The sequence below is a fragment of the Orcinus orca genome, chromosome 10 (genome assembly GCF_937001465.1).
Source record: "Orcinus orca chromosome 10, mOrcOrc1.1, whole genome shotgun sequence".
Classification (NCBI taxonomy): Eukaryota; Metazoa; Chordata; class Mammalia; order Artiodactyla; family Delphinidae; genus Orcinus; species Orcinus orca.
This window is the reverse complement of record NC_064568.1, coordinates 21,305,130-21,317,906: the sequence shown is the minus strand read 5'-3', so window position 1 is coordinate 21,317,906 and position 12,777 is coordinate 21,305,130. Positions and strand designations below refer to the sequence as shown.

The following is a 12,777-nucleotide window of genomic DNA, read 5'->3' as shown; positions in this document are numbered from 1 at the left end:
ATAAGAGATTCATAACCAAAATATGTAAGAAATCACAGAACTTGATAGCAAAAAAACAATTAAGCCAATTTTGAAAATGGGCTAAAGACATGAATAGGCATTTCTCAAAAAAGGCATACAAATGGGCAACAGGTATACAAAAAGGTGCTCAACACCACTAACCATCAGGGAAATGCAAATCAACACTAAAATGAGATGTCACCTCACACCTATTGGGACAGCCATTATCAAAAAGACAAAAGATAAATACTGGAGAGGATGTGAAGAGAACCCTTGTGTACTAGTGGTGGCAATGTAAATTGGTACAGCCACTATGGATAACAATATGAAGACTCCTCAAAAAATTAAAAATAGAACTATCATATGATCCACTGATCCCACTTCTGAATATATATATCCAAAAGTAATGAAATCAGTATCTCAAAGAGATATCTGCACCCCTGTTCACTGCAGCCTTATTTACAATAGCCCAGGTATGGAAACAATCTAAGTTTCCATCGATGGATAAATGGATAAAGAAAATGCGATACAGATAGATCTATATATACAGATAGATAGATAGACAGATATATAGGTAAGATATAAATATAGATATAGATATAAATAAAATATTATTTAGCTTAAAAAAAATCTTGCCATTTGTGAAAACATGGATGAACCTAGAGGATGAAATAAACCAGACACAAACATGGCATGATCTCATTTATACGTGGAATACAAAAAAGTTGAATTTGTAGAAGCAGAGAACAGAATGGTGGTTACCAAGGGCCAGTGGGTGGCGGAAATGGGGAGATGTTGGTCAAGGAGTACAAAGTTTCAATTATGTAAGATGAATATGTTCTACAGATCTAATTTACAGCATAATGGCTAAAGTTAATAACACTGTATGGTACACCTATAACTTGCTAAGAAGAGTAGATCTTAAAAGTGTTCTCATCACAGACACAAAGTGTGTGAAGTGACTGATACATTAATTAGCTTGATTGTGGGAATCATTTCATAATATATACATATATTAAAAAATCACATTGTACTCCTTAAATACATACAACTTTTATTTCTCAATTATATCTCAATAAAGCTGGATAAAAAAAGAATTTAGGAGTGGAATGATATCTGTCACCTACTTTCAAGTGGTTTGGCAAAAGGACAGTATACGCGTGTGCAGAGAGATACGGAGGAGGTGTGGCTAGATGTTAACAGTTGATGACTCTAGGTAATGAAGTAATCACTTACTCACTGTAACGCACTCTCAGCTTTGAGACTTTCAGCTCTTCAGCTCTGAGTTAAAAAATACTTTTAGGGTATACAGAAGCAGTATGTGAATATACCCATAGATGAAATCATTCTATTTTCTCTATAAAGAAGTTCATTAAGCAAAAGAAAACATCAGCTCACTCCCTGATTAAATTAGTAAATTCCAACGAAGTGAAATTTGATATTAATATTCTTAATTTTTTTTTAAATTATGAAACCATGTACTTAGCCGTCCCTTCAGTCTCTAATGTTGTAACACAAGACAGTATCTGACTGCAAGATGTCTTGAGATACAATTATGTGTTTCATGTATTTTAGTGCTAAGATTGCTTTATAATTATCAGTGTACCTATATTTCCCTCTCATTAAACTATAAGTTCCTAAAGGACAGGGAATGTGTCATATTTATTACTATATCAAACACAATATCTGACATATTAACTGTTAAATATTAGCTGAATAAATGAAAAAGAAAAATTGGGTAAAACTAACTTTTTCAAATGAAGTGATTATTTCCAATTGTCCTCAAACACTTACTCTGGAAATTCACTTAAGTGCAGTGATTTAAGTACAGAAATGTTCATCCCACTACTATTTGTAATATTAACATTTTAGAAAGAAATGTATAACCTTAGAAAGAGTAAAACAAATTATAATATATCCATATAATGGACTTTAACACAGCCATTAATAATGGTATCAAAACATCTAACAGCATAGGGAAATGTAAAAGAAAGAACACTGCAAATTAGATGTATGATCTTAATTATGTTTAAAAATGTAATAAAATGCATTAAAAAGGAACTAGAAGAAATTAATATTTCCTTATAAAATTGAATTATGATCTATTTTTTCTCTTTCTTCATATACTTCCTATAACTTCAAAATTTTCTGCAAGTAGCAAGCATTACTCTTATAACTAAAAAACTTTAAGAAAAATTTATTTAACCATCCTTTCCAAAACTACCTTCTTTCCTATGACATTACAGAAAGAAATTAATTCAATGTCCAACTGTAATGTTTTATCTCATGAAGAATCTTTAATTTTCATAACCCTGTTAATTATGAATCTTTTCATAGAGAAAGTACTTAATAACTAAAAAATTAAAACATGAATGTGAGAAAAAATTCACTATCAAATGCCAGAACAATAAAATGATAGCACATAGTACCCAAGCTAGAGATTCAGATACTATATAAACTCCAGAATTATAACTTTCAAATATCTTGGTTTAAATGAGGGCTCTAAAACCTGTTAGAAGCTTTCTTAGGGAAGCACAAAATTCTATTTCTCAAGGAGTTATTTTTTTACCTCCCTAGAAACAAAAAGCTACATACATTATACCTCTACCTCTCTACATCTTGCTCCCCATTCTTCCATGAATTGTTGCCTACCATTTCTGAGGTTTAAGTCCAAACCGTTCTTGCTTCCAATATTTTTTCATTAGGAAGCAGCAGCTAGTCACGTGATATCTTCCTGTTCTCACAATATTTTTCATAACCAACTAAATATTTTACGTACCTTCTTCCATTAACCCTCGGATCTGCTCATCTTTCTCTTTCAAAAGGTCTGCCGTTTCACTACTATTTAATCTAGTAGCAAGTTCTTCTTTTATACTTTTGATTTCCTAATTAAAAAAGAAAGAATATGAGTAACATAAAGCATTACTCTCATTCTGGGCATATTTTTCAATTTTTTTTCCATATCCAAATACTCACATTCTCAATAAGAATCCATAAGTTTTGTACTGTTAACCTGAGTTTATATTACCTTGGTTAATTAGAGTAAGTGAACAACTTTGAAAATGACATAAACCTGAATTCAGACATAAACAGGTTTTAATATGGAAATGGAAATGAGAAGAAGTTAACTTACAATACTCCTTTTGAGTATCTCTACACATATTTTCTACAGGTTAAGCATTATTTGTGAAACATTCAATTAGTATATCTCCATTTTTCACTGTATTCCTTTTCCTCATCTGAAACTCACTGCACTTATAAACATGTTGTGAACTGAGAGAAAAAACATAATTTCATAAGGTTCGATCTACTTTAATAAAGCAGAGATTCAGCAGAAACATGTTAAGATATTTTATCTTTTAAAACTACAATGGAGAAGTATGATGATATGAAAAGTGTCCTATGATTTTAAACTTGGTTTTTATGATGCTCTGAAACTAAAAATAGCTAAAATAAACTAACATTTATTAGGTATTTAAACCATGCTTTGTATCCGTTATCATTTAATCCTTACAACAATCCTGGGAGGGAGGCACTTGTACTATTCAACTACACAAATAAGAAAATTAAGACTAAGAAACCTTGAGTAAACTCTGAAGGTCAGAGAGCTATAAAGTCGTAGAGTTATAACTTAAACCCAGGTCTGTGAATCTTTAAAGCCCATGCTCTGAACTATCCACAACATTGCTGTCCATTTCCAACTGTCAAAATTTCATCCATCAAGGTCCAGTTAAGAATGTCATGTCTTCCATGAAATCTTCCTCAGTTCCTCTGATCAGAATTCATCCTCCATGATACCATTTCAAAGTGCTTATTCAACTGCCTACTACTATACATTTGTTGACATTATTTGCCTCCCAACAGTAGAAAAGCAAACTCTTCACTTAAGGTAATTAAATTCACCTTTGAATTTCCTATGGATCCTAAGCAGGGGGTTCATACATGGCAGTACACATAAAATGTGTTAAAACGTAGGACCCAAGTTTTTTCCAGCTATAATTAATGGTTTAGATCTATTTTAGATCTATAATTCAAAGTGCACTACAGAAGACAAACATTACTTAAAATCTACTTTTTGTACTATATTCAGATGGAATAGAGCAAGAACACGAAGAGTTAAGTTGGTTAGATAGTCTCAGGTTATTATCAGTGTCTAAAATGATACTAATTAAAGTTGCTAATTAAAGCAACCAAGCAGATAGAAGTATATCATATTTCTTTTCTGTAAGAATATATAGAGAAAAATTATAAATATTAACATTGACATTCATCAAGAAGGGGGAAAACAACCTCAGAAGGGGAAATACTGAGAAATGCTATAATACTTGGGATACAAGCAATAATTACTAACCTTAATTGGTTACCAATATCTGAAACAGCCAACTGTTCCAAATTACAAGAATTAGAACAAATAGTTCTCAATCCGGAGCAATTTTGCTCCCAAGGGGACATCTGGCAATGTGTGGCAACATTTTCAATTATCACAACTGAGGAGGGATTAGGTTGGGGTTGAGGAGGGAAGGGTGATACTGGCATCTTGTAGGTAGGGGTCTGGGATGCTGGTAAATACCCGACAATGCACAGGACAGTCCCATACAATATAAAATTATCCAGCCCAAAATGGCAGTAGTGCTGAGGTTGAGAAATCCTACATTAGAATAAATCAACACTTTATTCTAATATTCAATGTCACTAATCATTAGGAATTTTTATTTTAAAATTACTTTGACTTGAAGGAGTATAGATATGTGTGTGTGTGTGTATATATATATATATATATTTAAAGCAGAAGGGAAAAATAACAAATGAGAGTAATGGTAATTTTTAAAATGTATAGAGTGCCATTTAGATTTAAGTGTTATTTATTTTTATTTTGATGGACTTATCATTTATAAAAATTACTCTAAAGATCCTTGCTATATATCTTGCAAGGACTTACACATAAATTATACAAATACTGGCTTAGATTTTTTTCAAAGTATCAAAAGTCTGTAATCCTAGAGGTGCGAAAAATCTAAAATTTAAGTGTTAATATACTACATGGTATCCTTTTTAATCTTACTTCTTTTTTCCCATACCAAAATAATAATGCATTCCTCAAAAAATATGTCTCTGTAGAGTTTATTTAATATTATTTTAAACTTCCATTACCTTTTTAGCAGCATCTCTCTCTTTGCAGGCTAGCTGAACTTTCTTTTCTGCTTCTGCAATTCTTTGAGTAAACTCATCTTTCAAGGAAGAAATGCTGCTGCTCTCTTCTTTCACTCTGATCATTTCACTAAATTTAAAATAATACTGAGACTGAAAATACTTGTTTATATATTCTAAAGTTAACAGATGAGTTCAGTTTGCAAAAAAAAAAAAAAAAACTAACATTCTCTTCAACATACACTTTACTAAAATAGATTAATTTTAGGCCTGTTAACTTTTAAGAGAAAAATTACCTGCTTAATTTATTTTAAAACACTTCAAAGAAAACCCATTAGAAATTGAAAATGTCACCAATACATGATGTGTAAAAATTACAAAAAGGTAACTAAAACTTTTCACTGTTAAATCTTAATTGTGTCACATTTTACTAATCAGCTCCTTAAAGCAAACTAGTACTCAGTATTTTTTTAAACTATAATCTCAGTTTTCTCTAAATATACCTTTTAAATCTCTAATACTAATAGATTATTAATAACAAAAGGGAAGAGGTTTTTTTGTTTTTGTTTTGCAAAACACCTCTCTTCAGTGCCAGTGGTAAAAGAGTAAGATAATTTGAGGAGAAAAGTAATCTCTAAGGGTGGAATGGTAATACCATTCAATTCTCAATAATTATAAACAAGTTAAAATATAAAACATTTTAACTTAAAAAACATTCTTAAGTAATAACCAGGTGTATGGACCACTACAAAATGTGTAAAATTACTCACATTTGTAAAGTACTTACTCTTTCAGATTATCATAAGCTTCTTCTAGAAGTGCTTTTTCTTTACTAAGAGATAATAACTGAGCTTCCCTTTTATCCAGTTTCTCATTCAGAAATTCAACTGTCTGGATAAGAAGAATACACAAAAGTCCAACATTTAACTTTAAAAGACCATTTTTACATGCAGGTGAAAAAGTAAAGGCCGCCGAATCACTGTAATTAATAAAACAGCATTATCTCATAAAAAGAATTAAAAACAAAACTGGGAACACAGCAGACATAGAACAGCAAGAACTCACACAGAGTGGGTAGGAGGGTATAAATTAGTACTACAACCACCTAGTTGGTAGTTTGGTAAAACGCTTTGGAAAACAGTTAAGCAATATCTAGTTAAAGATCTACATACCCCTTCATGTAGAAAATTCTACTTTTAGGTGTACCTCAGAGGAGAAAACATTTACAGCAATTCGTTTGCAATAGCAAAAATGTGGGAAGAGTGTACATAACCACTAAAAAAGGAAGGGAGATGAGATGCAATCAAAAAGATCAAAGAGGGGCTTCAAAGCTTCTACTAATGTTCTCTATCTTACTGGGTACTGGATATACAAGTGTTTGTTTCTCCATATTATTCTTCAACCCAAACATGTAACATGCAACATTTTTAGCATGATACATTGCATTTAAAAAATGAAATTAACTTTAGAAAATCGATAGGCATATAATTTTTAAATCTCCAGAATACATTAGTATAAAGCTAAGCAAAAAGGAATGGTTAGACTATCTTATTCCTTAGGTCCTGCTGAAGCAGTGATACACTTGTGCATGAGGGGAGGAATGGTGCCTTTTGTACTAAAAAATAAATAAATAAAGTCTTACCTGATTTAGGTCTAGATTAACTTAGAAATCACTTACCTTCTAACAATGGTTCAAAAATATATTATTAATAATAAATAGTGTTGGTTTCTAGGAATTCAAACTGCTATTATAGCTAGAGCATGGCATTTTGTTTGTGAATAATATTAAACCTAGGTAACAGAATCTGGCACTTTTTTTACTTTAAATAATTCAATACATGACACTTAGAGGACATTTCTTCAAGATATCCTGTATCTCAGAAGAGTCTATTAAAGATGCCAGATCCAACTCAATTTCTACACCTAAAATTCATAGGGAAAACGAAAACTGTGACTTAATGTTAAAGAATTTACACCACTCTCCTTTTTTACATATTAGGTGAAAGCAATTTGTCATTCCTAAACAACACTTTTGATCCTTGGACATTTCCCTTTCTTATTCATTTAAGATAGCTATCAGTAGGAAATATCAAAAACAACATAAAAAACAAACAAGCAATTAATAACAACAGAAAAACATCAATGATCTGAGACCAAATTTTTCATTCAAGATTTGCTACAAATAATGTGAACATGCAAAATATTTTCGATATAAGAAAAATCATATAATATTTAGATTTGTTTGAGCATTATCTGCAAAGGAGGTGACGGTATCTGTTTACATAAGAAGACAGTCCCTTGCAAACTAATAAATTAATGAGTCCAGCAAAAGAGAATATTAAGGTGATAAGGACTCAACAGTAAAGGCCTAAGATGGAAACTTTTTTATGCTTGGTTATACTGAAATATCAACTTATGCTACCATACTTGTCTTCGAGAAATTTCAAATAATTTAGCATCAATAATTCTTCAAGTTTAAGATCCTTAACACCACACTTAAATGCAAAATGCCTGTCTTTTTTAATCAGTACAAACCATTAGGCATCACGGAATATTAAAAATAAACCAATGATTTAATCTCTGAAAAGCATATCAAAAAATCCCCTTCCACTTCCTATAGTTACCTTGAATACATCTTCCTTCTCAGAAAGTGCTTCTGGCTCACTTTCAGGAACTTCGGGCTGCTCAGCCACCTTGTCTAGGACACTATGTCCTTCATTTACTGGTGTAGAAGAAACCAAGATATCAGGCTGTTCACAGTTAACAGGAGTTGCACTTCGTCCACTTTCTTCCATTTCTGTTTCTTCAGTGGGCATAATTAATGTTTCATTTGCTTCTTCAGGTTTTCCTTCAACAGATTCAACTGTTTTAGCCTTTGGAGTTGAAGAATTAACTATAATAGGTACTAAAGCATACCCCTTGCCTGACAATTCATCATCTGAATTGATTTCGCTTACACTACGGCTATCTAATGACTGTACACTAAACGAGTCTATTCTTTCAAAAGCATCAGATGAGCAGCAACTCTCAGTGAGTTTTTGGAAATCATCTAAACGATTATATTCAGGACAAGCAGATGCTGAGAGAAGCTGAAAGGATGTCTGCATCAAGTGCAGACTTGATTTTGAATCTGTAGTCTCTTGTCTTGAGCTTGCTGAGCTCTCACTTATTACACTTTCATGATCTAAAACTTCAATATCACTAGTGGTAGAAGTACCTGATGAGAAGGTACTAACGGGAGGAGAAGGTGTATTGCTCTGTCTGTCTTCATGTTTTTGCTCCTTAGGTTCCAAAGCCATGTCCTTTGTTTCCGCTGTGAGAGGCTGTGTAGGCATATTAGATACATTTTCCCTAGTAGTTTTCACATGAATTATACTTTCAGATACTTTCAAATGTACTGCTGACACCTTTGTATCAGATTCTTTATTAAGAGTTTCTTCATGCTTGCCCTCAGTTTTAGGAGACAGAGTACTGGCTGCCAGAATTTCCCCCGATACAAATGGAGGAGAGTCTTCTACTTTCGACTCAGCGGCTTCAGTTGTTCTTGACTGTCCAGCGTGCAAGGACTCCTGTAAGGTGCTTTTCACTTCTTCTTCTGGTCGCTGTGATTTAGCTGGTGGTTTCGATACCACTGGACTCTTCTGAATGGTCTGGACATCGGTGGGAGAGAGAAAGGCACTGAAGAAATTTTCAGATTCATCTACCACAGTTCTCCGAACTGGCTTTGTAATTGCTTTAGGAGAGGCTACCGGTTGATTCTGAGGTTCAGTGTTGGATTTTAACCCCCAGGTTGAAGTATCCCATCCTCCACTGACAGGGGGACTTATTCCTTTGACAAAAAATATATATATATTAAAAAAGAAAAAAATATACCTATATATAAAGCATTTAAATTACAATCATTACTATAAGTCAATATAAATATGTTTTTTTAAAACCCTACAGAATACAACCCGTAATTTGGACATGTTGAAGTCCTTGCTTACTACGTAATTAATTAGTTCATCGTTTAACTTTGGGCCTTAAAAAGGAAAACTGGTGTGCATCTGCCAGGAGGACCTAGGAGCAAAGCTGAAAGACTAGATTGAAGCTGGCCTACCAGAAGCAAGTATGTTATTCCCTCCTACAACAAATTAATAAAGAAATGGTATGTGTTAATAACCAATGCTAAGTCCAAGATACATATGATGCATCTCATAATAACAGGCAGTATCTTCACTTACAGGTCATGTGTAGTCATGGCAAATAGAATCTACCTTCTATACAATTAGTTCCATATTAATTTTATTCTTGTAATATCAATGATAAAACATAGTTATCAGCTAGACAGATGGCAACACTCAAAAACTGAACCCAAAATACTGGTGACAAATGTCCTTTTTCAAAGATCAAAGTAAACTGATGGGAACAGTAACTTCTAAAGGGCAAATTCATTTTCATCCACTTAATGACAAGCCCATTCTCCAAGTCCCACTCTCCAAACCTACTCTGAGAAAGTTTTGTTCTCTCGCTAAATTCCAAATTATGTTAGCAATTATAGAAGGTCATATGAATTTCAAAAATGCACATTTTTTAAAAATTATTGCTTTTTGACAAAGATAGCAGTTTACACTAGGATTTTTTTTTTTAAACACTAGGGAGAAAATAACCATCTTCTGAGCAAAAAAGGTAATTCTATCAGTCATACAAATAATATGTTACTGAAAAACCCGATGATAAACAAAAAATGGCATATTTGCTAAAATACTTAAAGCATTTCTTTAAAAAAATTTCTTCCATTTCTAAATTCAAAAGTGGCTGAGCAGAATCATCACAAACCCCAAACACTTAAAAGCTGGTGGGCAGAGCACAAGTACCTAAAAGCTCCTAAAAGCTAACAAGCCCAACACTAAATTCTATCCTTTAATATGACTTCGGAGATAACTAGGCAATTTTAGCTTGGGGATACAGTTTTACATCCATTTGTTCAGTATATCAGAACGGTGGAAAAAGGGAGAAAAACAAAATAAGACACAAAGGAACAAGCAAACTAAAATCTGCTGATTAATTATTGTCATGGCAACGAATGACAGAAGTCAAATTTGCCTGTTGGAGAAAGTTTTATATAAATCGCAGGGTTATGTGATATCCACTTAAATCACTCCATTATGAAGACTGGTCATCTCTGAGTGACGGCGACGTAAAACATAGGTGATCAGTCAACATTTACGGCATTTCACTAAAACCTAAGTCTATTCTGGATAACTTATTTTAAAAAAAAAAAGAATTATAGAGCAGGATTCCAGCCCCGGATTTCATAAAAGGAGTATCCTTACATTTACAACTTATATTCTGTCTCTTTTACAGTTAAGACATTCAAAACGTGGGGTAGCCTGAAAAAAGGAAGTGGAGCTCCTTCCACCAAGATCCTATAACATCTTGGAAAAAGTAACAGGATGGTGACATAAACACATGAGCCAAAATATCTTAAAACGATGCATCTCAAATTTAGGTCCTGACTTCTCAAAGACGTAAAATGAGGAAAAGAAACCAGAAAGGAGTAGTCAGGAATAACTTATTCTTTCTCCCAGAGGTTCACAACCCCAAAGTCGGGCCAATCTGCACCCCACACACCAAAAAGGAGAAACTGTTGCTTAGACTTAGAGCTAAAAGCAGCTGAAGATCCCTGAAAAGTGAAGCCCAGGGACTCTTGAGAAAGAAAGACGAGACGATTGGAGGCTAGACCGCGACGCGACCCGAAATCGCGGGCCGCGCCCCCCCCGACCCTCCCGCGGGCGGAGTGGCCCAGAGGAACGGGCCGCGCCGTCTCTGCACCACGGAGGGCAGCGTCAGAACTCGAGGAGCTGTTTCAGGAGAGACGGCCATACAGAGCCCAGGAGGCGCGCAGCACCCGCTAAGTGCTCGCGACTGTTCTTCCCGTCCCCGCGGACTGATTCCGATACTGGGCTCGGACAGCGTCCCGAGCGCGCAGCCGGCCCGGGTTCGAGGGCCTGTGATGCGGCCGACGTGCAGGGAGGGCGCGGGGCCACAACCACCGAATCAGGTCCCCGTCAGCCCCCACCTGGGGCCACGGGCAAGGAAGGACCCAGGGCTGGGTTCTCCCTCGGGACTAGAGCAAAGACCAACTGAGAGGCCAGAGCCGGGCTGGGGACCAGGACTTGATCATTAAGTCCGTCGCTCAGCGAGGCGGGAGCCCCCACTCCCCCACCCTCGCCGCTTCACCTGCCGGTCTCGGAAAAGAAGCCCGCGGGAGCGCAGTGATGCCGCCGCTCGCGCCCTTACCCGGCTCTCCGTACGGAATGGTCTCGGCCCAGGCGCTCGGCTCCTCTTCCTGGATGTCCAGGACTCTGTCGATGGACTTCTGGGCCTGAGACAGGGCCTGCTTGGCGAAGCTGGAGAGCTGGGAGGCGTTGAACCAGCTCATATCCCCTCCTCAGCCGCCAGCGGCGGCGGCGGCGGCGGCGTCGGCAGCACCGAACTGTAAGACCGAGGGACAAGTCGACTGCCGCGGACCCGGCGGAGGGTCCACGGAGAGCCTCGCCCCCTTCTCCACTCGGCGGGCCCTGTCAGCGGGGAGCCATGACCCCGCAGGTCTCCCCCGAGCCGGAGACGTTACCCTCAGCGCTTTCCTCACAGATGAGACGAAAGGCTCAGACTGCGCAGGCGCTGGCTGCTTCCACGTACACAACCGGCAAGCCCCGGAGCCCAAAGTTCCGCCGGTAGAAGGAAGAACCGAAGAACGTTGACGTCACTTCCTGGGGTCCAGGATTGCCCGTAGTTATGGAGGAACGCGGAACGGTTCCTATCGAAACTGATTCCAGACGTAGTGCGGCGATTGTCAGCCCTGGGAGGAATTCGGTGGCTATATCAGCAGGGGCTGATTCCTCCGGGAGGAATATGCGAGTGCTGAAATGAGTTCCTTCCTGGAAAATGGCTCTTGTAGTAAGAGCTAGAGCCTTGCCAGCAATAATTGAACAGGGAAGTTTGGGTCTTGCGTTTCTCTTACTTAGCGTCTCCTCTGTTAATCAGTTCTGTGTCAACTTGGCCTTAGGAAGGAACTCTGGGTTTGGGTCTGTCTAAGACTACCGGGCATCGTATGAAAGGACCTGATCCAGCCCATCTGATGCAAGCAAGTAAAAAGCCGTTTTCCACAATAAGTAACGAGAAATCAGGACAAGGGCACAAGATACAGGTCCACTGTCGGCCTCAGTCAAAACAAACCTGGGAAGCATTAAAACTATTACTCTTAATATGTACTGTGCATATTATTTAAAATACAACTTTTTTGCATGTGCTCTTCAAACAAATCAAATTGGTGGCCTTCCTAATCTAGTCAGCAGCTGTTTGGTTTGGCCCCCATAATATTAAAATTCTACCAACATTTAAAAGCCAGATTTCACAGAAAAATCCAGACATCCATCTGATTTTGAAAAATATGTACACCAACATGCAACAGTCAGCTGCAGCAGTTGCCACTTTTGACTAATAATTTTCACTTCAATATGTCACAGATCCCACTATTCTAAATACACTCTTCCTAATGTGGTTATTTACCTCACCTGTTTCCCCTACACTTAAGTATTTTACCACACTGCAAGGAACCATACCATAAAGGAATTATTTTTAGTC

General features: G+C 36.5%; 1 protein-coding gene across 2 annotated transcripts in view; it reads right to left on the bottom strand.

Annotated features, from left to right (window-relative positions):
- TMF1 (TATA element modulatory factor 1) overlaps positions 1-12,060 on the bottom strand; it is a 29,547-nt gene extending 17,487 nt beyond the window's left edge. The window contains exons 1-5 of one of the 2 annotated variants that reach the window (XR_004482368.2): positions 11,431-12,060; positions 7,773-8,977; positions 5,936-6,039; positions 5,152-5,278; positions 2,780-2,885 (exon numbers count right to left, since the gene is read on the bottom strand). Coding sequence is in view for 1 of the 2 variants with exons in the window: in XM_033424796.2 (XP_033280687.1) it covers positions 2,780-2,885; positions 5,152-5,278; positions 5,936-6,039; positions 7,773-8,977; positions 11,431-11,572 (1,684 nt within the window). In the remaining variant the exon portion in view is untranslated. The remainder of the gene's footprint in view (positions 1-2,779; positions 2,886-5,151; positions 5,279-5,935; positions 6,040-7,772; positions 8,978-11,430) is intronic. The other variant, XM_033424796.2, reaches the window with a different exon arrangement.
- Between the last annotated feature and the right edge of the window lie 717 nt (positions 12,061-12,777).